The sequence below is a fragment of the Brassica rapa genome, chromosome A03 (assembly GCF_000309985.2).
Source record: "Brassica rapa cultivar Chiifu-401-42 chromosome A03, CAAS_Brap_v3.01, whole genome shotgun sequence".
Classification (NCBI taxonomy): domain Eukaryota; kingdom Viridiplantae; phylum Streptophyta; class Magnoliopsida; order Brassicales; family Brassicaceae; genus Brassica; species Brassica rapa.
Genome location: NC_024797.2, coordinates 3,897,230 through 3,921,765, shown reverse-complemented (window position 1 = coordinate 3,921,765; position 24,536 = coordinate 3,897,230). Strand labels below are relative to the sequence as shown.

Genomic DNA, 24,536 nt, shown 5'->3' with positions numbered 1-24,536 from the left:
GAGAATATATAACTTTCAATAGCGTAAGTAAAAACTTATTTTAGTAGAAAAATGGAAATTCAATTATTGCAATGTTTAAATTAGTTGTGAATTTAAAAGTTGTATTTGTTTGACAGAAATAGTTAATTTTTTTATATTTATTTGAGGATTTTTATTTCTATAATCTATACCATTATATATATATATATACATTTAAATATAAATGCTAAAAGCTTAAATTAAATTAAAAATTATAAACAACTCGGGCGTAGCCCGAGAAAAGCTCTAGTATATTTTAATAGGAGTTTAGAATTTAAAGACATACATAATCGGAAATTAATTCGCATTTTATTATAACACGAAGCAAATCATGTTGTAATAACAAGTACTAGCTAGTGGAAATTATCAATGCAAAAGGAAAGAAGGAACAAATGATCATTTTTGACCGGTGAGATGAACTTGTTGAGGAAGAAGTGTGTAATCGATCTCTAGCTCCTCGAGGATTCGCTTGAGGGTGATGACCATCTCGGTTCTCCTGAGATTCTTCTCCGCGAAGTTCTGGAAGTTGATGGTGTGTTGGAAGAGCACGTTCAAATTCAGCTTGTTCACATTCTCAATCGCCTTCACCATCAACAATGGTTCTGGATACCAATTGTGTGGGTTCTGCACCAAGTATCTGACCAAAACACACACACCAGTTTCTCGTCAATAAAGAGTAAGTGATTAAGATGGTTTTTGTTTTGATACTTACTCTGCTACTTTTTCCTTGAGAGAGGCTATTTTTGCAGCCGGGGTTGAGAATGCGATGGAGAACTCTACTGAATCTCCCATATCCGGACTTCTGTAGAAGTTGCTTATTGGTTTTGATATCAAAGTCGCATTTGGATAGAAAATTTTCTCATTGTCAATCTTGAGGAACACGGTCGTTAAGAGATGTATTTCTTCAACCAGCAACTTCAAAAACAAAGATAGTTATTAGTGTTTTAAAATGAGTAGTAATATAATGAGGAAACAAATGTAAAGAGTTGTTTACTATAATGCCGTCGATAACACAACGATCACCGACGTCATAAGGGTGCATCACGAAGACAAACACAAATGATTCGAAGATATTCTTGCACGTGCTTCCTATCATGAAAGCAAGACCCACAAATTGCGTGGAGAAGACCAACAGAAACTTGGTTGTTGCTATATCCAGAAGTACCAACCAAACGATGAAGGTGATGACGGACATGACTCCGGTTATAAGTTTGTCCACTTGTCGAACTGCTGTTTTCGTGTCGTTCAGTGAATGTCCTAATGCTTTCCGACTTGTGTAAACGTTAATCTGTCAAAAAAATTGGCAACGCATGATTACACCACACTAAAGGCTTGTTATAACTTCTCCATATAAGCATAGACACAAAAACTACTGGTAACCATCATAGGAACAATAGGAAAGAAATGGTAACTATCATAGGAACAATAGGAAAGAAATGAGTAGAACTAAAATTTTAGGAATGATAGTTCCTTATCAAAATTAATGAGGAATAGATTTGTTCTATAATTCTCTACGAACAAAGGAATGAAGAGAAATGAAAATGAAAATCCATTCTTCATGAATGGTAAAAAATTTAAAGAATATTAAGGAACATAGTATTCCTCTTCGTTCCCTTGGTCACCAGTCACACTTTAAGGTTCTTACTTTTACTGGGTTAACGTTTTTGTTACTTACATGACCGTTTATTCTTATACCAAAATATATTAATTTAAATCTTTATAAATTAATCAAATCTAGATATGGCCATTTTCACAGAAAAAAATGTTAGATCCTTAAATACATTTACAAAAAAAATTAATTTTCAAACTCATTTCTAAAAGCTATAGTGGCCATGGAAAATTTTATAAATGAAAAAATGTTTGAAGATTACCACCCATTCTGTAAAAGCATTGCGTGTGATTTTTCCAGTCTCGCCACCATCTATTAATGGGAGTACAAGGTCCACCTCTTCCTTGATCATGAATCTTAGCAAGTCATCTTCCTCTATGTAACTGAAAATTAAAAAGCAAATTCAAGTTTGAATTATAGAGTGTCAGGACTAGAAAAGAAAGAAAAAAACAGAGTTTTCTGTCCTTGATGACTTACTGAGAATTTGGCTGAGCAACATTGTTGAAGATATCATAAGCAGCAGCCACAGCCTCCATCTCATTAGTTATCTCTTTATCAGTTTTCTCTTTCCGATGAGTGACTTCATCTAAAGTGTTAGATATGGTCGAGAGACCTGACGCTCCCACGGCTTCCATCAACACTCTCATCGTCCATGCAGAGACCTTCTCTTGTTTCATCTTGTGAACTTTTCCCATATCGAGCACTTTCTTCTCTTTCACCGTTCCATTAGTGCTCGTGAAACTAAGATGCCCCGTGCTTGGCTCGCGCCCAACTTTCTCTGCCTCTTCTATAAGAGGAGGTCCAGAGAGAGTTTGGAGAATGTATTGGTGGAAGACAGATTCTTGAATCCTCTCAAAGAAGTTTCTGACGTTGAACTTCGAAGCAAGAACTTTCAGGGCAAATGTTTTCACCAAGAAAATGATTGACCCGACCAAGAGAGAGACAATAGTCCAAGTTATTTTGTCGAGAAACTTCTTGGTCTTACGAGAGCGTGTATCGTCATCGTCGAATAGAAATACCCATGCAACAAGAACCAAGCTGAACCAAATGAAGACTTGAACGTTCTTTTTCAAACCATGCACAAAGTACAAAACCTTTTTACGTAGGAGATAGTTTCTTTCTATGATGAACACCACTATATGCATGAACCAGTTTGTAACGAACATACCGCTAAGCGTCACCATCACGAGCACGCACCATTTCCAGACTTCTAGTCCCCAAATGCAATGCTCCTTCACCGTATCAATGGTTAAACTCACAACCAAAAGGCACAGAATGGCAAGAAAGATTAACAACTCAAGCAGAGCCAAAGGATTCATTACACTACGTTTCCCTTGGTGTAGCTTAACCTTTTTGTAGATTTCTTCATTTTCATCAGCTTCATCTTCAGAAACTTTACTCAGAGCTGAGCTAATGCTCCTATTGGATCTGTTACTTTGGGAAGCCCTGTTGAAAGAAGCTCTTGAAAATGAAGCTGCACCAAAATGTTCCTTTGGGGTTGTTCCACCATTCTCCTCTACTATAGTCTTATCGTAACGATAAGACTGTTGTTGCCCAAACCTTGAGTTGGACTTGGAGTAAACTGATCTCCTCCGAGTTAGACCTTTATTGTTAGGACTTGGAGTCTTAGGCGGCTTGTGAACACTACCAGAGAGCTTGTAGATTTCAGGGGCGGGAATGCTTAATGGCTCCAGTTTTGTAGTCACTGTGTTTGGCTTTGGTGAAGCCGCTACGTTGGAAGAAGGAGATGCTGCTGGGTCTTTAGATACTTCTTTCTCTGGAACATTGATAACAATGTCACCTCCGTTGGTGATTTTCCTCTCTGCCATCTCTACCTCCAACCAATAATTTTGCAATGAGATTTGACGTGAATGACTCTCACAAGAGCCCAAAAGTCATAAAGGACCAGTTCCTAAGAACACAAGAGTAGAAAAATGTACTAATGATTAGATCTATCACAAATCCTACAAGGCTAGAACAGAGATCTTCAAGAAAGACCATTTATTCCAAGTAAATGAGTATTTAGCTAGTAAAAACAATACACATGAACACTTTAAATAAACCACCATTCCCAAAACAAATATGCATATTCACAGAAAAGAAAAACCAAGAGTGCCCTCATATGAGCTTATTAATAGCAGTTATACAAAAGTTATCAACATCTGGTACCAACTCAGCCCTTGAGCCAGAAGAGCAAAAGAATACATATGCAGTCGCTACAAGAGATGACTACAAAGAACAAAAAAAATCACCCAAAACTGTCTGGAAATAAGAAGCTACGATGACAAAACAGAGCAGGTAAGAAACTCTGTATCCTTTTGTAGAAAAAAAAAGAAGACAAACTTAGAGAAACATTGAAGGAACTTAAAAGACAAAAAGGCAAAAGACTGAGAAGAAGATCTTACAAGGACACAGAGAGCCGAAGCAAGGAGTGATCTTGAGACTTCAGTCACTGTCTGGCAAAGTACACTCCAGTTTAATTGCATTTTATAAACCAAACGAGTTCTAGATTCATACAGAACAAAACAAATGGGCGGCAAGAAAACAAAGAGAATCACGTGCGTTTTAACTTTTGAAAGGCGATTCCCATAATAATATAGTTTATGCATCGTTCGGTCACAAGTTGATGACTCGAACGTAAAATTATTGAACTATAGTCTTATTATTTTTAATCTATTGACACCTTTTTCTTATGTCCAACGAATTGGTATATATTTTCTTCTTTTACGTAATTTTTAAAATCATGTTCTTATATAAAAAAGCTGTTGTCCTATCTCCACGTACGTGCTTGATGACAAGCATTGAAGCATATACAGATCATTCTCATTTAATTAAACGATGAGATCTAGATAAGGAAAACAAAAAAGAAGAGAACATGCATAGATCGAGAAGTTTTGGATTCTTTCAGTCAAAGTTTTATCCTCACATAACCGGGCGTTATCATGATTACTTTGGTTGGATTTTCTTTTCTAGATTGCTTGGTCGTTCAGTTTCTTGTTTCTCAAGTTATTTCGGTTGACAAAACTATATTGCTTACAAAGGAAAACCCATGTATCATCACTAAGTCCTTTTACCAGATCTAGTAATCCAATTAGGTCGATTAATTTTTAATGGTCTTAAACCGGCTAAAACTACTCGTATGATCTGCATATAGTATGGTATAGTGGTCTGTGTTAGTAACATGGTTGTGTCAGATCGCTCAGATTTAAATAGTACCACAAAGTAAACAAAAAGGAACCCATACCGAAAAGTAACGTTGGTACTCAAAGAAAATGGAAACCACATTAAGTTTTATGAGTTGAAAATTAAACTGAAGCAAATGAAGCTAACTAGTACTACTTTAGTAAATGCAATAAGAAGAGAAGGAAGAGTGGTCTTTCACTCATTTGTGACCGGTGAGGTGAACTTCTTGAGAAAGAAGGGTGTAATCGATCTCAAGCTCCTCAAGTATTCGCTTAAGAGCGATGATCAGCCCGGTTCTTCTGAGATTCTTCTCTCCGAAGTTTTGGAAGTTCATGGTGTGTGTTACTAGCAGATTCAAATTCAGCTTGTTCACATTCTCAATCGCCTTCACCATCAACAATGGTTCTGGATACCAGTTTTGTGGGTTCTGCACCAAGAACCTGACCAAAACACACACCAAGTTCTCGTCAATACATAGCAAGTGAGTCAGCTAAGTCAATGTTTTGCTTAATACTTACTCTGCTACTTTTTCCTTGAGAGTGGCAATTTTCGCGGCAGGCGTTGAGAATGCAATGGAGAATTCTATTGAATCTCCCATGTCTGGACTTCTGTACATATTGCTTATTGGTTTCGAGATTAAAATCGCATTTGGATAGAACACTTTCTCGTTGTCAAGCTTGAGGAACACGGTAGTTAAAAGATCTATTTCTTCAACCAGCAACTTCAAAAAGCAAAAAGAAAACCCAATGAAATATATGTTTTAGTTTAGTAGTAATAGTGAGCCAAAAAAAAAACTTTGAAAGTTATTTACCAGTACACCGTCGACAACGCAACGATCACCTACGTCATAAGGGTGCATCACGAAGACAAACACAAAGGACTCAAAGATATTCTTGCAAGTGCTTCCGATCATGAAAGCAAGACCCACGAATTGTGAGGAGAAGACCACCAAGAACTTGGTTGTTGCTATATCTAGAAGCACCAACCAAATGATGAAAGTGATGACGGATAAGACTCCGGTTATAAGTTTGTCCACTTGTCTAACCGCGGTTTTTGTGTCGTTCAGTGAATGTCCTAATGCTTTCCGACTTGTGTAAACGTTAATCTGTGAAAGATAACAACACATGCTTACACACTACCTTAAACTTTTTAACAAATATGCATGCATGAACAAAAAAACAAATGTTTATATTTATATAAGCATTTTGAGGAACGTTACCACCCAATCTGTAAAAGCGTTGCGTGTGATTTTTCCGGTCTCACCACCTTCTATTAATGGTAGTACAAGGTCTACCTCTTCCTTAATCATGAACCTCAATAAGTCATCTTCCTCTATATAACTGAAGAGAATGCAATATCAAGTTTAGTTTGGATGATTAATATGAAAACTAGAAAAAATTAAAGGAGAGTAGTTGTGTAGTGAAACTCACTTGTGGTCTGGCTGAGCAACATTATTGAAAATATCATAAGCAGCAGCCACAGCCTCCATCTCGTTAGTTATCTCTTTATCAGCTTTCTCTTTCTGATTGCTACACTCATCCAAAGTGTTGGATATGGTCGAGAGACCTGAAGCTCCAACCGCTTCAATCAAAACTCGCATTGTCCAAGCAGAGACCTTCTCTTGTTTCATCTTGTGAACCTTTCCCATATCAAGCACTTTTTTCCCTTTCACCGTTCCATTCTTGGTGCTCGTGAAACTAAGATGGCCCGTACTCGGCACGCGCCCAACGCTCTCCGCCTCTTCTATAAGCGGAGGTCCGGAGAGTGTCTGGAGAACGTACTGGTGGAAGACAGACTCTTGAATCCTCTCGAAGAAGTTTCTGACGTTGAACTTTGAAGCAAGGATTTTCAAGGCAAATGTCTTCACCAAGAAAATGATTGACCCGACCAGAAGGGAGACGATAGTCCATGTTATGAAGTCGAGAAACTTGGTGGCCTTACGAGAGCGTTTCTCGTCATGGTCGAAGAGAAAGACCCAAGCAACAAGAACCAAGCTGAACCAAATGAAGACTTGAACATTCTTCTTCAAACCATGCACAAAATACAACACTTTCTTACGTAGGAGATAGTTCTTCTCTATGATGAACACCGCTAAATGCATGAACCAGTTCGTCACCAACATGCCGCTAAAAGTCACCATCACAAGAACACACCATTTCCAAACTTCCAATCCCCAAATGGAATGCTCCTTCACCTTATCAATTGTTAAACTCACGACCAAAGTACAAAGAATGACTAAAAAAAGTAGAAACTCAAGGAGAGCCAGAGGTTTCATTCCACCACGCTTCACTCGGTGCAGCTTAACCTTTTCGTAGATTTCCTCATTTTCATCGGTTTCCTCCTCAGCAACTTTACTCATGGCAGCATTTGAGCGAACACTCCTATTCGAATTGTTATTAGGGGAAGCTCTATTAAAAGAGTTCCTTGAAAACGAGGCAGCTCCAAAATGTTCCCTAAGGGTTCCACCATTTTCCTCAACAATAGTACTTTTATCGTACCGATAGGACTGTTGTTGCCCAAACCTTGAGTTGGGCTTGGAGTAAACTGACCTCGCAAGAGATTTCCTCCGAGTTAGACCTTCAGTTGGAACTTTAGGCGGCTTATGAGTGCTGCCAGAGAACTTATAGCTTTCAGGAGGTGGGATGATTAAGGGATCTGGTTTCACGGTCCCCGCATCTGACTCAGCTACCTTGGAAGGAGCTGCTGATTGGTCTCTTGACCCTTCTGAAACATTGATAACGACTTCTCCTTCGTTGCTAGTTCTCCTCTCTGACATCCCTATGTCACCTTCAACCGATACGTTTGCAATGCGGTTTGACATCAATGGCTCTGTGAAGAGCCCTGAAGCTTGACCAAATCCTAAGAATACAAAAATGTACCAATGATTAGATCAATCACGAACTCGTACACAAGTACATACACTGGTAGCGACTTTTGACAGAACTTTCACCTTTTTAATGACCAAACTTAGGATTGTGTCTAGCTTTTTAAAAGGAAAAAAAAAATCTAAAAGTTAAACCTTGAATCCTAAACCAAACCCTACAAGGCTAGAACAGAGTTTTGCATGAATGACCACTTGTTCCAAGTAAATGAGTATTTAACTACTCAAAACAATACACATTAACTCTTTAAAAGACGCCATTTATCCCTACAAAAACGTAAGAAAAAACAAAACGTCCCCAAAAGCAAATATACATACTTTCAATGAAAAAGAAAACGGAACTTGCATTGTTTAATTTGGATATGAGCTTCTTCTGATTTAAGATATGAGCTTACAATATAATATCAGGTTTAATTTAATAATGTTTACCAAGACCAACTTAGCTCTTGAGCTAGTAAAGAAAAAGAATGTTAAAACGGAGCAGGTAAGTAACTTTAAATGAACATTCAAGAAAAATGGAAAAGAGAAGAAGATCGTACAAGGACAAAGAGAGCCGAAGCAAGGAATGATTTTGAAACTTTAGTCCCTGTCTTGCTCTTGCAAATTATGAACTCCAATTTAACCGCATTGTAGATATCAAATGAACTACATATAAATACAAAAAAGAAACAATAAAATATAGAGAATCACGTGGGTTTTCAGAGGCGATTCTACCCATGACAAGTTGATATCTCGAAACGTAAAAAATTATATATATTGTCTCATTTTTCGATCCAAAATAGTCTTATTTTAATTTATTGACATATTTTTCTCATGTGATCCAGCGACTGGGTTTATTATATTTTTGTTGTTCTTTAATTTCTTTAAAGTAGTGCAGAGAATCAAAGATCATGATCTTTCTTGTAAATGATTTTGCCATATGCATAATACAAACTTAATCAAAAGGAATATTAGAAATAAACTCCATTTAATCAACTGCATGTGCTTTACGTAAAAAACAAGAACATGATGGAGAAGAGCCACACTGTTTGGTGCATAATAAAAAGAAAAGGTGGTGAAGCGGGAGTCTACAGGAACTTTTTGATATGGCCAAGGAATTTGCAACAATCTTTTAACAAATAGAATCTTTTTGTAACAGATAGATGGATTGATTGCCTACTCTTATATGATACCCTAGCGATGTTGATGGTCTAATTGCCTACTGAAAGTTAGCAACAATGGGCCAATGGCTATGGAGTTGGCAATTTATTTAGTCACCACTTGGCCACTACTTAGCTCATTTCGATTTTAGCCATAAACTTTCACTTTAACTTAGTTATTAGTCAACTATGGTCAAACACAAACACACGAGCGACAGCAAGAATATATTCAGATTATGATGCTTCTGATTAAAACCCTAGTTTATTAGCGTTCTTGGTTCTCAACCTTATTTTCACATATACGATACATCGACAACGCCGATTTGGGAATCTCGATGAAAAATTCAAGCCAGCTAAACTTTATAATAAAAATTTGAATATAAGCTGCTTTTTTTTTATCTTCGGACAAAAAAAAGATAAAAATAAAAACTGCCTCCATCTCCATACTATCCTTGTAAATTTGGGACCGTAAACCATTTCGTAAAAATTTCAATAATTTGGAGTCTAAATTTTTTTTCCCCACAAATTTAGAGATTTATTTGCATATAAATGTTGAAGCGAATATTTTATCAGGTTATGCATCCAAAACCTATCTTTAATTCATATTTTTTGATCGAAACTAGCTAAACTAATTAATATTTCTAAGAATGTTACCCAAATAGCCTTGCACCAGGAGTACTTTTCTAATTTTGGTTAAATAAAAAGTTTTCACCACTATAAAATAAAAGATTTATTACGAAAAAAATTTCAAGCTGATAAACTTTCAGGGAAATGTCCGAGTATTTGAAAAGTGTATCGTCTACACATGCTTAAATATCTGATTGTCAATTAAGATGAGCTTGAAGTCTTCAAACATCTAACCATTATTCGCGGGTATCATGTGTGACCACGCCATTTTTGTATTCGCAAATTAAGTAGAAAGCAATTTAATTATTAAATTGTTCAAATTTGTGTATGCCCGGATCTAGACATAGCTACACAAATCACAACGAGGAAACACATTGATGAAGGTTAATCGGAGAAAATCTAAACCCAAATTTATTCTTCCCGGACTCTGAGCAATCTAAAGGCCCATTATAAAGCCCAAATAATAAATTCAGCTTAGCCCATACAAGTTTATTTCCTAATCAAGTCAAGTTTAGGGTTTTCTCAGTGGCTCAGTCTCTCTTTCTACTTCTCATAATCTCTTTCCCTCCCTCCTAAAGCAGCTTCAATGGCGGTTACCTTCTCAGATCTACACACAGAGCAGGGTGTCAAATCCGTGGAGGATCACCTCACCGGAAAAACATACATCTCCGGGTAAGTTTCTCACTTTCCTTCTTTCGCTACACGATTCGTTAACCTTTCCATTGCTTCGATCTCTGTTTGATTTCGCAGAGATCAATTGTCTGTGGATGATGTGAAGGTCTACGCTGCCGTTTCGGAGAAACCCAGTGACGCTTTCCCGAATGCTAGCAAGTGGTACGATTGCGTCGCTTCCCAGCTTGCTAAAAGGTTCGTCCTTTCGAAAACTTTGGATCGGTTTATCAAGGTTTGGATTGTTATTTGACTTTCAGTAACTTACAAGTTTCGAATTTTTTGCAGCTTCCCTGGAAAAGCTGTTGGAGTGTCAATCGGTGGCTCTGCTGCTCAAGCTGAGGTGCCTTTACCTGAAAGCTTGATTCTTTATGTGCTCTGTTATTAGACAATGACATGTTCTATGTTTCTGCTTAGTAGAAATCATAGAGCTGGTGGTATAGTAGTGAATAATGCTATATATGGTGATAGTTGTAATAGAGATCCATGAGTTGTGTTTTGTAGAGGAAACTTTGTCGTGTCATGTGTTTTAGGTACTTTCCTGCTCAAGCTGAGGTGCCTTTACCTGAAAGCTTGATTCTTTATGTGCTCTGTTATTAGACAATGACACGTTCTGTGTTTCTGCTTAGTAGAAATCGTAGAACTGTGTGTCTGTTTTAGCTAGTTTTACATTGATTGATAACAGGCACCTGCTCAAGCTGAAGGGTCTATACCTGAATGCTTGATTCTTGTTCAAATCTAAGTTTCTATGTTATGTTCTAAGTTTCTGCTTAATAGAAATCATAGACTTTAAAAAGAGTAATCATTATAGTATTGAAGAATGCTCTGTCCACGAGTTGTGTTCAGTAGAAGAAACTTTGATTGTGTGTTTTAGCTATTTTCCATGGATTGTGATCAGGCACCAGCAACTGCTGCAGCTGATGAAGATGATGATGACATGGATCTGTTTGGTGACGAGACTGAGGAGGAAAAGAAAGCTGCTGAGGAGAGGGAGGCTGCTAAGAAGGACACCAAGAAGCCCAAAGAGAGTAAGCCTCTTTATTTGTTTTACTGCAAGCATCTAACTTCTGTCTTTGTGGTAACTAATTAATTGATGAGTTCTCATTCTCATCTATTTGTTAAAAATTTTGGTTAGGTGGAAAGTCATCTGTGCTCATGGAAGTTAAACCATGGGATGACGAGACTGACATGAAGAAACTGGAGGCGTGTGTTCGCGCTGTTGAGATGCCTGGTCTTCTATGGGGAGCTTGTAAGTCCACAATCCCCATTTGTCTATACTTGCAGTGAAAAAAAATAGTGCAAGGGTTGCCTCAGCCAGTTTTGTAATCGAGTGTTTTATTCTGTTTAAATTGGTTGCAGCAAAACTGGTACCAGTTGGTTACGGTATCAAGAAGCTCACGATCATGCTCACAATTGTTGATGACCTCGTCTCCCCAGACAACCTCATTGAGGACTATCTCACCTGTGAACCTAACAACGAGTACATCCAGAGTGTTGACATCGTCGCATTCAACAAGATTTAAACCTCCTCTCCCTTTCCCAAAAGATGTTTTGATTTTCCCTTCCAGGTTTTGTTCTTTTGTGTTATTACTGAGATGTTTGTTTATGTTTGTAGTGGCAAGACCTCTTTCATGTTACAAGTAACTTAAACTATCAATGCTTACTGTTCCTTTACCATTGCTGTTAAGAAACACACTCAAGTACAGTGTAAAACACTCGACCAAGTGTGTGTAGGAAGATATCTCTCACATTCACAGTTACATGTAACTTCGTCTTTATACTCACTCATCTATACTTCGAACGTTAACGGCGACATTGCAAACATGGCTCGTAATTGATAATTAATATGTGGGATCTGACAGAAATTTGATTCATGTTATCTTACTCTCATATCGGACGTGAAGGCACAACCCAAATGTATACACCAACCATGAGTATCTTTACAGATGAGGCAGATAGATTACAAGAACACTGATGTCTTTACAATTGCAACTTTGTGGAACAAAGGCCCTAGTTTGGTCTGATGCAACAATTGATGTAGGTCAAGATCCTCTTCTTCTTCTGCACGATAATTAACTTAGTAATGTTAACTACTAATTCACTATGCTAGAAATTTTGATCACAAATTTTATATCTATTTTTTGCTTTCCCATCATTTGAATTCTACCGATTAATATGGGATGATAAATTTAAATATGTTCCAAAATAAATTTACATTTTCAAGGAGATTCTTGTCCAACTCACAACTTGAACATCACCGGTTCAGTTATGTCTATGAGTTGAGAAAGAAGTGTAGTAAAATTCATGTATAACCCCATGCAGAAACACAAAATTAAACTAGTGACGCAAGATAAATTTTTTGGTGATTTAATTTTTATACCACCTTGTGATGATCCATGCGCGTTTACTAAGGGGAAATGGATCATCTGACAAGGTGGATATAACAAATAATTCAAAGAAGTAGGGTAAGTAGAGAGAGAGAGAGAGAGATGTGTTACCATGACAGGGTCATCATCTTGGGTTTCGCGGCGATTGTTAAGATGTTGCTGGTAGTGGTGACGACGAGCACTTGCCATGAGTTCTTGTTCGCTTCCCAAAGAATGTGAGACATCAGCTTTGTTCAGCTTCCTGTTAGCGCGAGCTTTAGTAAACACAACCGAGTAGTCTGTTGCGTCTATTCCTTTTTGGTCCCACCCTCCGAACTGTGGCACTGGAGTCCATCCAGCATTCTGCATATATAGCCATTTTATTAAAACATCGTTAGAGAAACATGATACTATATAGTTCGCGTAACGTTTAAAGATAACAAAACAAACGAGATGTTGAGATTTCATCGGTTAACTTTCCCCTTTCTACAAACGCGCATTAACCGATGGAACCTCAACATCTAGATTCTCAATAATATTCTAAAATCATGGTAACTTAATGATTTTGATGAAAGAAATAATTAATTAGAGAGCCATGCCTCTCTTCTCTTTTCCATAAATATATATTTGCTTGATTTAAAAGAAATAGGATTTTAAACGTTGATGAATGCGTTCATCAGGGTGAAGACATTTCTCTTGAAAAACTATACTTTTGATTTATAGTTGAAAGTGCTTGGGACTTCACAACCCCCTTAGAATCTGATTTAGGTTATTTCTAAACTTGGGGAATCTCAAGCAATGGTGTTCCGTTACATGCGGGCCCTTTTGTCATATTGTAAACTAATATCAACTTTGTATCGTTCTGTAAAAAAGGCTGTTAGGCCATGCAGATGATACAGAAAATAAAACTAAAAAAGCAACCTTTTATCGTTATTCGAACGGAATATTGTAAACAACCCCTTTTCGGGCAAGTAACTTTAGCCATATGGACCATCTCTGCTGGTTTTGCTCTTTTGTAGTATTAAAGAGTAACCAGATAAACAAAGTGATAACATTTAAGAAGCCACTACTGATATTATTTACCTTTCGCGTGCGTGGTTGGACCACACCACATCACACCACCCATGTGTGAAATAGAAAGTGTGCTGGTCATCAATTTCAATTTGAGTTAGTTTTTAGTTATACACGTTCCTCAACAAAACTTGCTTTTCTTTTTGGCTTCTAAACTGTTCAGATGCTTAAAGTCCAACAACCATGAAGCCTGCACCACTTTTAAATAATTCACCCAATAAAATCACACTACATCTCATTATTTTAAACAAAAGCTTCAAGGTTTAATGAACAGAGTCAAATGATAAAGATGGTTGCTGAAGAATTAATTGTATGAGACAACAAAGGTCACAACTGTGTACTCATACAGTGGTGTGACTGAAGATATACCACAACATTAAAAACTAGTTGCTGTACAGAGGATGACACTAAGTCATGGAAGTGGGTGGGAGCTTTTTAACAGGTGCGATTTACTTACAGAGAGGAAGTATCCACACTCACTTCCTTCCCAACCTAACCAAATGGGCCTCGTGCTTTGCTGCTGAAGCTACTTCAGCTGCTTTGTTAGCAGCTTCCCGCTTCATCGCCCTCTTTGCACGTCTTCCAGTTGTATTTGTAGTCTTCACCTGTTTATCCTTCGGCTCACATGACGACGACCCAGAACTGGAACTAGAACTAGAACCAGAACCACTGTGTTTCTTGACAGGCCTTGCTTCTTGACGCCCGGATCTGACAAAACCATTGTCACCCCATCTCCGGTTTCCAATGCGAAGACCTGACCCGTGCAAATAAAACTCGTCAAGGTCAGCATCTTCATCCTCGTAGTCACAAGGAATGTCGAAATCATCATGGTGGTATCCGTAGCTGTATGACGCCTGTTCCACCATCACATCCAACGGTATAAACCATGAGGCTCTCAGGAGAAGGCACACGCTCTCCTCAAACAAAAAATCTTCAATGCTGCATAGAAATACAAACAGACAATCTAGTTCAAGGCACGGAAAATTCCAAACTATATGGTAATTCACTGACATGTAGACAACGAATCACCTGCCATCAAGAGTCCGGTGGACACTGAGAAAATCAAAGGGATGCTTACATTGCGGGCATGTAGGACTCTCTTTGCAACTCGCCCAACGAAGTATGCATGTCACACTGAATAAAACAGAAAATCAAATAAATCATTTTAAGAAAACTAAATGATAAAAGTCAGTTTCTAAACACTTTCATACTACAACTTTTTAACTAGTAAAACATAAAAGCCAATCAGATGTAATCATCTCAAAGAAACCAAGATAAGGCTCTAGAATTGTATATACCAGTAAGTATGTTCACAGCCTTTGACCATAGCAGTCTCTTGAAGAGGAATTGCATTCAAGCATATCGCACAACAGCCGCCATGGTTTCCGAAATTGAGCTCATGGGTCTCTTCCTGGATCTTCTCTTTGCCCTAAACAAGGTTCAGATTAAGACATAAAGATGGATTTCACTAGCAAATTCACTCCACACTGATAAAATAACTAAAGCTGCAAACTTTAGCAAACCCTAAACGCCCAATTCGAAATTAAACACACATCAATGCAAGAAAAAAACAAAGGTATACATTTCAACAATGAAGCAAAGAGCTACAAAGCAAAAACAATATGATCTGGAAACGCGAAGATTAGAGTAAGAAGAAAAAACCTGATCTTGAAGAGCCAAATCCTGAATAGCTTCGACCACTTGCTGCTCATCCACGATCGCTGTAACAGAACTCATGGCAGCTGAAATAAATAGATTGGGTGGTAAAAGAAAGATCTTTTCCGTGAATCAATTGGTGAAGAAGAAGAAGAAGAAGCCTCTTATCTGAGGAAGGGAGGTAGAGAAGGTGGGGAGTGGTGGGTGGGTGGGTCAGAGATCCGAATCGAGAAACGGAGATGCGGCGAGATTGATTCCGATACCCTGCCTCAAAGAAAAATAATAACCCTCTCGGTCATTTAGAAGGTTTGATAATCATAACCGGCTCTAAAAATTTTGAACCGAACTGAACCGAATCGAATTGAACCGAACCGAGCACGTAATTGACGATGATGGTAAAGCAGAAAAATAAAGTAATCTTTCTCTCTAGTCAGAGTCTGCCTTTTGGTCTCTCTCTCTCTCTCTCTCGCTATAAACTGGGATCAATGATGGCATGTCTCTAGATTCTCTTTCTCTCCTTCTCAACCCCTCACGCGATTCAAAAGAGTCCATTATTATTCAGGATCCAGAGCACACACACACACACACACATTTGCCTTTGTATACTTTTCGATTTGAGCGGCGCCACTTGTTCAGGGATCGATTTCGAATCTGCACGAGCTGAATTCGAAGCTGCTCTGCTCGGAATTCAAACCGTAGATCATCGATTCATAGCTATGCGGAGAGGATTTCGTGTTCCAACGACGACGTATTCTTTCGATTCATCGCATTTCAGCTCGAGCAGTGTGACTCAAGGGGTTTGCTACTGAGAGGAAAAACTTTTTGTGTTTATGTCGAGGAACGCACGGATGACATCGGATCTTAGCAGAGCCGGCGGCCCAGTTGCGAGGGATGTTGAGCAGGTCAATTCGGCGATGTTGCTATTTATAGTCAATCTAGGTCTTTGTTTTGTGATTCCATTGCTATAATTAGGTTTCAAGTTCTAGTGAATCTGTGGAATTGCGAATTTGAGAAGTTAGGCGTTCGAATTCTAGGTTAGTGACGAGGTTTAGCTAAGTACTTAAGACTCTTAAGTCCACTTTTGGAGTCTCCAAGCTTGAGTCAAAGCTATGTAATGCAGTTCATAAGTTCTTAGCAGTATTGTTAGAGTTTTGTCGAGTGAAGTTTCTCAGAATGTAGTATTTGATCATCTATATTTAAAACTGTAATCTTATCCTCTTGTTCAGGTTCATCTTGTCGTTTTGATATTTTTTTTTAAGTGTGTACGTCGTCCACTGCTTCTTTCTCTTTGTTAATGTTTATAATGTAACTGTTTTTAAGCTGGAATCAACCAACTCTTGCCAATATATTCGACCTTTATTTATCTTATGGTTTTTTTTTTATCGATTTGGCTCAGGCTATCACTGCTCTGAAAAAGGGAGCTTATTTGCTCAAGTATGGAAGAAGGGGAAAGCCTAAGTTCTGTCCTTTTCGGCTTTCTAATGTAAGTCTTGTTGATTTCGTTTCCTTTTAATTCTGTGTAAGAATTTTTTTTTTTCTGGGGGGGGGGGGGGCGGAGCTACTAACTTTCCTTTTTCTTTTTTGAGCCTATAGAGTCCTTTAGCTTTGTTATATTGCCTCTCTGCTGCTTGTGTGTGCGGTGTTTTGTTGTTCTGTGTCTAAACAAATAGTTGTCCTGTAATTTTCAGGATGAATCTGTTTTGATATGGTTCTCGGGGAATGAAGAGAAACATTTGAAGCTGAGCCATGTTTCTAGGATCATATCTGGGCAGCGCACTGTAAGTGTTTACATCTGTGGACAATGCCATTTAATTAGTTTCGTGAGACTAGTTCTAGTTATTTCATTGCGTGGTTGGATCTCTATTTTTCCCTAGTAGGAGTGTCTCTGAGCTCTATCGTTATTTTTGTGAGGCGGATTGTCCTACTAATGTGATCTGAATTTGCTCTTTTTTTACTGTCGTTTCTTCAACATAAACTCATAGGAATGTTTGGTGCTTATGCTACGCTTGATTGGATTCTTTTTTTTTTTTTCATTTTCCTTTTGCGAGGCAGGTCGGTCTGGATTTGACTTGCATCGCACTTTCTTTAGTCGTATGTTGCAATTTTAGATCTTGCATATCTAGTGTAATATTCTGATAAGTCTTGCAATGGTCTTTCTCTTGCAGCCTATTTTCCAGAGATATCCACGTCCCGAGAAAGAATATCAATCCTTCTCGCTGATATACAACGAGAGGTCACTGGACGTGGTGAGTTTTTGCTTATAGTATATTCTTTTTCTAGGTTCCTCTATGAAATCATTATTATTCCATTACTAAAATGTCTGTTGTTATTGAAAGTTCATTAATTGAGAATTTTATTTCATAGATATGCAAGGATAAAGATGAGGCTGAAGTGTGGTTTAGTGGTTTAAAAGCCTTAATCTCTCGTTGTCATCAACGGAGATGGAGAACCGAATCAAGAAGTGATGGGACTCCATCCGAAGCTACTAGTCCAAGGACATATACCCGGAGAAGCTCCCCTTTGCATTCTCCATTTAGCAGCAATGAAAGTTTCCTGAAGGTACTAGAATGAAATATTCCGTTTCATTTTGTGCATGTCTTAACTAAGGTAATCTATGTTACCTTTCAGGATGGCTCTAATCACCATCGTCTTCACAGTCCATATGAGAGCCCGCCTAAGAATGGCATTGATAAGGCATTTTCAGACATGTCGTTGTATGCACTTCCTCCAAAAGGATTTTTTCCCTCAGATCCGGCAACTATTTCGGTTCACTCTTTGTCATCTGGAGCCTCTGATTCCGTACATGGTCATATGAAAGGTATGAGTATGGATGCTTTTAGAGTTAGTCTGTCAAGTGCGATTAGTTCTTCGAGTCATGGTTCTGGTCATGATGATGGAGATGCGTTGGGAGACGTTTTCATTTGGGGAGAAGGAATAGGTGAAGGTGTTTTAGGTGGTGGAAGCCATAGAGTTGGAAGTTCGTTTGAGATCAAAATGGATTCCTTAGTGCCAAAAGCTTTAGAATCTTCTATAGTACTTGATGTCCAGAATATTGCTTGTGGTGGACAGCATGCTGTCCTTGTCACAAAACAAGGAGAAACTTTTTCTTGGGGAGAGGAATCAGAGGGTAGACTTGGCCATGGTGTAGACTCTAATGTTCAACATCCAAAGCTTATTGATGCACTCGGTACCACAAATATTGAGCTTGTAGCATGTGGCGAATACCATAGCTGTGCAGTTTCTCTATCGGGGGATTTGTATACCTGGGGTAAAGGAGATTTTGGTATTCTGGGACATGGAAATGAAGTTAGTCACTGGATCCCGAAAAGAGTGAACTTTCTTATGGAAGGGATACATGTGTCATCCATCGCTTGTGGACCTTACCACACAGCTGTTGTGACTTCTGCTGGGCAGTTGTTCACTTTTGGTGATGGGACCTTTGGTGTTTTAGGACATGGAGACAAGAAAAGTGTTTTCATACCTAGAGAGGTAGACTCTTTGAAAGGTCTTCGCACTGTCAGGGCAGCCTGCGGTGTATGGCACACAGCCGCAGTTGTAGAAGTCATGGTTGGAAGCTCGAGTTCTAGTAACTGCTCCTCAGGAAAGCTCTTTACATGGGGTGATGGTGACAAGGGTCGTCTTGGGCACGGTGACAAAGAACCAAAACTTGTGCCTACCTGTGTCGCAGCTCTTGTAGAACCCAATTTTTGTCAAGTTGCGTGTGGACATAGCCTAACAGTTGCCCTAACAACATCGGGCAATGTCTATACTATGGGTAGCCCTGTTTATGGTCAGCTTGGAAACCCACATGCTGATGGAAAGGTACCAGCTCGTGTTGAAGGTAAACTTCACAAGAGTTTTGTCGAAGAAATTGCTTGCGGTGCTTATCATGTTGCAGTTTTAACTGCAAAGACTGAGGTTTACACATGGGGAAAAGGATCAAATGGTAGACTTGGCCATGGGGATGTAGATGATAGAAATTCACCAACATTGGTTGAGTCGCTTAGGGATAAACAGGTGAAAAGTATTGCATGTGGTTCTAACTTTACCGCGGCTGTCTGCCTACATAAGTGGGCATCAGGGATGGACCAGTCCATGTGTTCAGGTTGCCGTCAGCCTTTCAATTTAAGGAGAAAGCGACACAACTGCTATAACTGTGGACTTGTGTTCTGCCACTCTTGCAGTAGTAAAAAGTCCCTGAAGGCGTGTATGGCACCCAACCAGAACAAACCATTTCGAGTGTGTGACAAGTGTTTTAACAAATTGAAAAAGGCCATGGAAACTGATGGATCGTCTCATTCTTCTTTGAGTCGAAGAGAAAGTGTCAACCAGGGGTCAGATGCAATTGACAGAGATGACAAGTTGGATTCTAGATCCGACGGACAGTTAACTAGATTCTCATTGTTGGAGCCCGTGAGGCAAGTGGACAACCGATCCAAGAAGAATAAGAAATACGAGTTTAACAGTAGTCGTGTCTCACCAGTACCAGGCTCTCAGCGGGGTTCACTGAACATAACCAAGTCTTTTAATCCAACTTTTGGAGTATCAAAGAAATTCTTTTCAGCGTCTGTTCCAGGCTCCCGAATTGCGTCTCGTGCAACTTCACCAATATCAAGACGTCCAAGCCCACCTCGCTCAACAACGCCAACTCCAACTCTTTCTGGGCTAATTACACCGAGAATTGTCGTGGATGATACCAAGAGAACCAATGATAACGTAAGCCAGGAGGTGCTTATGCTAAGATCACAAGTAAGCTGCTTTCCACACTCTAATTCATGTTCCTCATACCGTAATTGTTCACTCTTTAATGCATTACACATATAGCAGGAAAACATAGTTTGTGAGCTCATGCTATTTTGTTTTCGATTAGACATAGATTCTTGGTTTCACTCAGTTAAGGGATATAGAACTTTTGCTAAATAGAACCATTATCTCTCTTTCGTTGCAATTTGCCTTTGTTAATTCACTAGCAAACGATTATCACAGGTTGAAAATCTTACACGGAAGGCACAGCTTCAAGAAGTTGAACTAGAAAGAACAACCAAACAGCTAAAGGAAGCACTAGCAATAGCTAGCGAAGAAACAGCGAGATGTAAGGCAGCGAAAGATGTGATTAAATCACTTACTGCTCAGGTAAACTTTTTCATCTGTGCGCTTTTTAATTGAATGAAAATTGATGTGTGGAACTTATTGATTGTTTCATTAAAATCATGCAGTTGAAAGACATGGCCGAAAGGTTACCTGTTGGATCAGTCCGGACAATCAAGTCTCCTTCTCATAATTCGTTTGGTTCAAGTCCTGATTACGTTGCCCCTTCTTCTAACTCCTTAAACCGCCCAAACAGTCGAGGAAGTGATCCTGATGGCCCAAACACCATCCCAATGTTTGCTAACGGGGCCAGCACGCCTGTTTTCGATGGTGCAAGTTTTCGACAGCAAGCGAATCATGCTGCTGAATCAATAAATAGAAACAGCACACGAGCAAAAGAAAGTGAAGCTCGTAATGAAAATGAATGGGTTGAACAAGATGAACCTGGTGTGTACATCACTCTCACTGCCTTACCGGGAGGTGCTAGGGATCTCAAACGCGTCCGTTTCAGGTACAATTAGTTTCTCTTTCTTCTTTTAAAGTTGATGATGAAATGAACATAATCCGAGGATTATTGGTGATGACAGCCGAAAGAGGTTTAGCGAGAAACAAGCAGAAGAGTGGTGGGCAGAGAATAGAGGACGAGTTTACGAACAATACAATGTACGCCTAGTCGTTGACAAATCCAGTGTGGGTGTAGGAAGTGAAGACTTGGCTCATTGATATTGTTTGTTATATACACTCATCGTTTTTTTAACATGAGTTTTCATAGGTTGGTTTATTGGAGGTTATAACAAAAACAAAAGTGAGATTAGGAGTGATTCCACCATCTTCTTTCATTATAGTTTGGGTGTTTTCTCTTTGTATATTCATTTGTAAATTCTATAAGCATACACTGTCTTTGTCTCCATAAATGCATGCTATCATTGATGTTGAATTTGAAACAGTACTAATGGGTTACAGCAGATTGTGAAGCAAAGAAGAAAGTTGCCACAACATCTCTTTATTTTTGTTTCATGCTTTGTGTTCAGATTTAGATCAGGTTAGAGCAGATTGTGAAACAGACAATTCTCACTTTGTCTGTCTTCGTATTCGCGCATGCATGTCTTCATTCATTGAATTTTACCAAAAATTTTCACTTTGCTGTATCTTCCGTCATCCGGATTCTATTCGTTCTGGAATGGACTATTTGCAATGTTTTAGTTCCATGCAAAGAGGTGATAACACTTTTTTAATTTACCAAAAAAATATTTGCGCATGCATATCTTGTCATTCATTGAATTTTTAATATGTGTGTGTGTGAATAGTCTAGAAGTTTTTCTTCCATGAACGAACGGAGGGAGTGAGTAAATAACAAGAGAAAATTAAATTTTATATTTACACTCCACCTCTGATTTAATAAATTACTATTTATTCCACAAAGTTTAGTGATTAATCAGAAAAACCCTAGAAACTATGCGATTCCAAGAATTATAAAAAGTGGAGACCCTAATCAGTAATTATTATAGATTAAAATCATGGGGTCCACCACATTCACACACTTAAGTAAGTGGTGACCTCTCTACTCTCACACGCTTGAACTCGTTATTAATTAGACCCAAAATGTTAAGAGTAACCGGAAGTCTCTCAGCGGTATCATCTCCGGCGGCGGTAACTTTCTCCGCCGCACTGAGACTCTCCGTTGCCCACACTCTCGCTTTCTCATCTCCTCCTCCACATCCCCGCTGCCTCTCCACGTTCTCTCGTTCACTTATCGGCAGACGCATCTCTTCGCTCCGACCACGCGTTCCTTCAATGTACCCGATTAGGCTCTCTGGCTTCTCGGCTCTCAAAGCGAGAGGTATCTCTTCTGTTTCTCTCCCCTTGCTGTTGATATCAAAGACTTGATCTTTTTTTTTGTTTTGTTGGCAGCTTCGTTTAGCAGTAGTGGGAGTAGTAGTCCAAGCAGAGAGATTCTGGTGCAGCATGTGCTTGTTAAGGAGGGTGATTCTGAGCTCTTTGCTGAACTCCAGAAGCGAATCTTGGATGGTCTGCTTCCTTTAATCTCTTTTTCATCCCCCGTTTAGATATTTTCATTCTTAGATGAGATTAAGCTTTTGTTTCAACATAGTCACATAGTAAAACTTATATATTCAGACAATGTTCTGTTTTTTTTCTGCGAGTAGATTTGTCGGAATGGAACCAAACTTGTGTCAAAATGTTATCTTTATCCTTAAATTTTTTTAATTGTTTTTAGGGTTAGATAGTTTGGTAACTGAGATAAAGAAAAATGTGGAAACATAGGGCACTGATTACATTTATGATTTTCTCGTTACTTGAGTGTCACTTTATTTTATTTTTGTGATCGAAGATTAAGGGTGTGTACTGATTTTTTCAAGTAACGTTTTGTCGTGAAGGAGAGGATATGAGTGATCTTGCAGCTGAGTACTCGATTTGTCCATCCAAGAAGGATGGTGGTATACTTGGATGGGTGAAATTGGGTCAAATGGTATGCTCTCTTTTCCATAGTTTTTTCCATTTCTTTTGGTTATGAGAGTGAATGTGAGATTGGTATTGGTATTGCATTGACCCCTTCAGATCTATAGCCTATAGGACCCTCGTTGTTACATAAGCAATTGGATGATGTTATGATTGCTGGTGAAACTTTTAGTGTTGACATCTATGTGCAAATGGAACTGGTAGAATGAAACTAACAATAGAAGTAATTCCACAATGTTTTGGACTTTTCTCACGGAAGAATTTTGGCTAGGTTCTGCTGCAATATGAGAATGATTAACTATTTTATATTGTTTCTCAGGTACCAGAGTTTGAGGAAGCTGCGTTTAAAGCAGAGCCGAATCATGTGGTCAGGTGTAAAACCCAATTTGGCTGGCACTTATTGCAAGTTCTATCTGAGAGGTAATTCTTCTGAAAAAAACATCCTTCGTTTTCTATTGAATGTTGTATATTTTTGTTTAACGGGAAAATGTTATATTGACAGGGAACCTGTGAAAGACATCCAGGTGGAGGAGCTGCATTCCAAAATGCAAGATCCAGTTTTCATGGAAGAGGCTCAGTTAATTGATGTCAGAGAACCTGACGAGATGTAAGTTCCTTTCATTTCTCATCTTGACATACGTTTTCTTCTTCACCGAATCCCAATAAATTAGCTTTGTATACTCTAAACATATTACAATATTTTGATTTCCAGAGTTTGATTCTTGTGCCATTTAGAATAAAGGACAAGTATTCCATAGTGGTTTCACATTGTTTTTCTGTTTTGTTTTACCACTGGTACCAGAGCCACAGCATCCTTGCCAGGATTTAAAGTGTTCCCGCTCCGCCAATTCGGAACATGGGCACCAGACATCACTTCAAAGCTGAACCCTGAGAAGGATACATTCGTCCTGGTATGTTCAGTCTCATCCGCTCATACATATGATATAAGCTTTGAAATAGTTCACAGGCTCAACTCTTAGATGTAGGTCTACCGTATCTAGTGTTAGGAGTTGGTTAGAGAGTAGTTAGTGAGGGTTAGGTTTATATTTTATAAGTATGTCAGGTAATTTTGGGTGTGGAGTTTGTATGAATTTCGTTGGGCTTTTAATTGAGAATTGAAAACCTCTCAAATATCAAAGTCTCTCTCTGGTTTGGTTGAACTGGAAAAAAAATTTACTGATCATAACTTTGTTTTCGAACATTTCTCCATGGACTAAAAGCTTGCAAAACACCCATCTTACTGTGATCTAAAGATTTAAAGGTCACTTGAACAAAGAAACTCTGTTGCTGGAACTTCTCTTTTTAAGTTCTTTGATTCGTGGCCTTTGTTTTGCATGCAGTGTAAGGTTGGTGGCAGGTCGATGCAGGTTGCGAACTGGCTGCAGTCTCAGGTAAAAAAAGAAGCTTTTCTGCTCCTAATATTGGTTTGTTGACATCCTGATGTGTGTTGATGGGTGTGTTGTCTTTGTTCCTCAGGGCTTCAAGAGTGTGTACAATGTGGCTGGTGGAATACAAGCCTATTCCCTCAAGGTTGACCCATCAATTCCTACTTACTGACACTGCCACATCAGAGAGTTCTAGATCATCCCATGCAATTTACTCTCTTTATTAAAAAGATTTTTCTATCGTTAATCCAAATAATTGCCAATCGTATTCGGGGAATTCATTTTTAACAGTAAGTGCCTGTTTTCGATAAAATTCAAATCACATAAAAACTGACGCGTAATGAGAGATAATCACTCGAAGCACCT

The 24,536-nt window shown here is 38.6% G+C and overlaps 7 protein-coding genes across 7 annotated transcripts; 3 read left to right on the top strand and 4 right to left on the bottom strand.

The window, feature by feature from the left end:
* Positions 1–262: 262 nt before the first annotated feature.
* On the bottom strand, positions 263–4,550 carry LOC103856385 (mechanosensitive ion channel protein 9). The gene is made up of 6 exons (XM_009133493.2): positions 4,033–4,550; positions 2,105–3,539; positions 1,890–2,010; positions 1,013–1,306; positions 731–933; positions 263–655 (listed from the first exon to the last, which is right to left on the bottom strand). The coding sequence occupies exons 2-6, from the start codon at positions 3,454–3,456 to the stop codon at positions 415–417; spliced, it is 2,211 nt and encodes a 736-aa protein (XP_009131741.2). The 5' UTR covers positions 3,457–3,539; positions 4,033–4,550; the 3' UTR covers positions 263–414.
* Positions 4,551–4,850: 300 nt separating this feature from the next.
* On the bottom strand, positions 4,851–9,669 carry LOC103856384 (mechanosensitive ion channel protein 9). The gene is made up of 6 exons (XM_009133492.3): positions 8,231–9,669; positions 6,241–7,669; positions 6,030–6,150; positions 5,622–5,915; positions 5,329–5,531; positions 4,851–5,250 (listed from the first exon to the last, which is right to left on the bottom strand). Exons 2-6 carry the CDS (start codon positions 7,629–7,631, stop codon positions 5,010–5,012), a joined length of 2,250 nt encoding a protein of 749 aa, XP_009131740.1. The 5' UTR covers positions 7,632–7,669; positions 8,231–9,669; the 3' UTR covers positions 4,851–5,009.
* A 249-nt stretch (positions 9,670–9,918) lies between these two features.
* LOC103856381 (elongation factor 1-beta 2) lies at positions 9,919–11,803 on the top strand. The gene is made up of 6 exons (XM_009133490.3): positions 9,919–10,129; positions 10,208–10,324; positions 10,415–10,469; positions 11,025–11,154; positions 11,262–11,375; positions 11,486–11,803. Exons 1-6 carry the CDS (start codon positions 10,044–10,046, stop codon positions 11,647–11,649), a joined length of 666 nt encoding a protein of 221 aa, XP_009131738.1. The 5' UTR covers positions 9,919–10,043; the 3' UTR covers positions 11,650–11,803.
* Positions 11,804–11,918: 115 nt separating this feature from the next.
* Positions 11,919–13,528, bottom strand: LOC103856382. The gene is made up of 3 exons (XM_009133491.3): positions 13,092–13,528; positions 12,625–12,855; positions 11,919–12,187 (listed from the first exon to the last, which is right to left on the bottom strand). Exons 1-3 carry the CDS (start codon positions 13,107–13,109, stop codon positions 12,137–12,139), a joined length of 300 nt encoding a protein of 99 aa, XP_009131739.1. The 5' UTR covers positions 13,110–13,528; the 3' UTR covers positions 11,919–12,136.
* A 272-nt stretch (positions 13,529–13,800) lies between these two features.
* Positions 13,801–15,524, bottom strand: LOC103856380. The gene is made up of 4 exons (XM_009133489.3): positions 15,226–15,524; positions 14,862–14,992; positions 14,593–14,697; positions 13,801–14,502 (listed from the first exon to the last, which is right to left on the bottom strand). The coding sequence occupies exons 1-4, from the start codon at positions 15,298–15,300 to the stop codon at positions 14,040–14,042; spliced, it is 774 nt and encodes a 257-aa protein (XP_009131737.1). The 5' UTR covers positions 15,301–15,524; the 3' UTR covers positions 13,801–14,039.
* Positions 15,525–15,676: 152 nt separating this feature from the next.
* Positions 15,677–21,286, top strand: LOC103856379 (PH, RCC1 and FYVE domains-containing protein 1). The gene is made up of 9 exons (XM_009133488.3): positions 15,677–16,121; positions 16,616–16,702; positions 16,908–16,997; positions 17,385–17,465; positions 17,584–17,778; positions 17,848–19,968; positions 20,206–20,352; positions 20,436–20,818; positions 20,895–21,286. The coding sequence occupies exons 1-9, from the start codon at positions 16,050–16,052 to the stop codon at positions 21,028–21,030; spliced, it is 3,312 nt and encodes a 1,103-aa protein (XP_009131736.2). The 5' UTR covers positions 15,677–16,049; the 3' UTR covers positions 21,031–21,286.
* Positions 21,287–21,866: 580 nt separating this feature from the next.
* On the top strand, positions 21,867–24,535 carry LOC103856378 (rhodanese-like/PpiC domain-containing protein 12, chloroplastic). Its single transcript, XM_009133487.3, has 8 exons — positions 21,867–22,147; positions 22,219–22,335; positions 22,704–22,795; positions 23,105–23,205; positions 23,288–23,392; positions 23,588–23,696; positions 24,126–24,176; positions 24,262–24,535. Exons 1-8 carry the CDS (start codon positions 21,910–21,912, stop codon positions 24,340–24,342), a joined length of 894 nt encoding a protein of 297 aa, XP_009131735.1. The 5' UTR covers positions 21,867–21,909; the 3' UTR covers positions 24,343–24,535.
* Position 24,536: the final 1 nt, after the last annotated feature.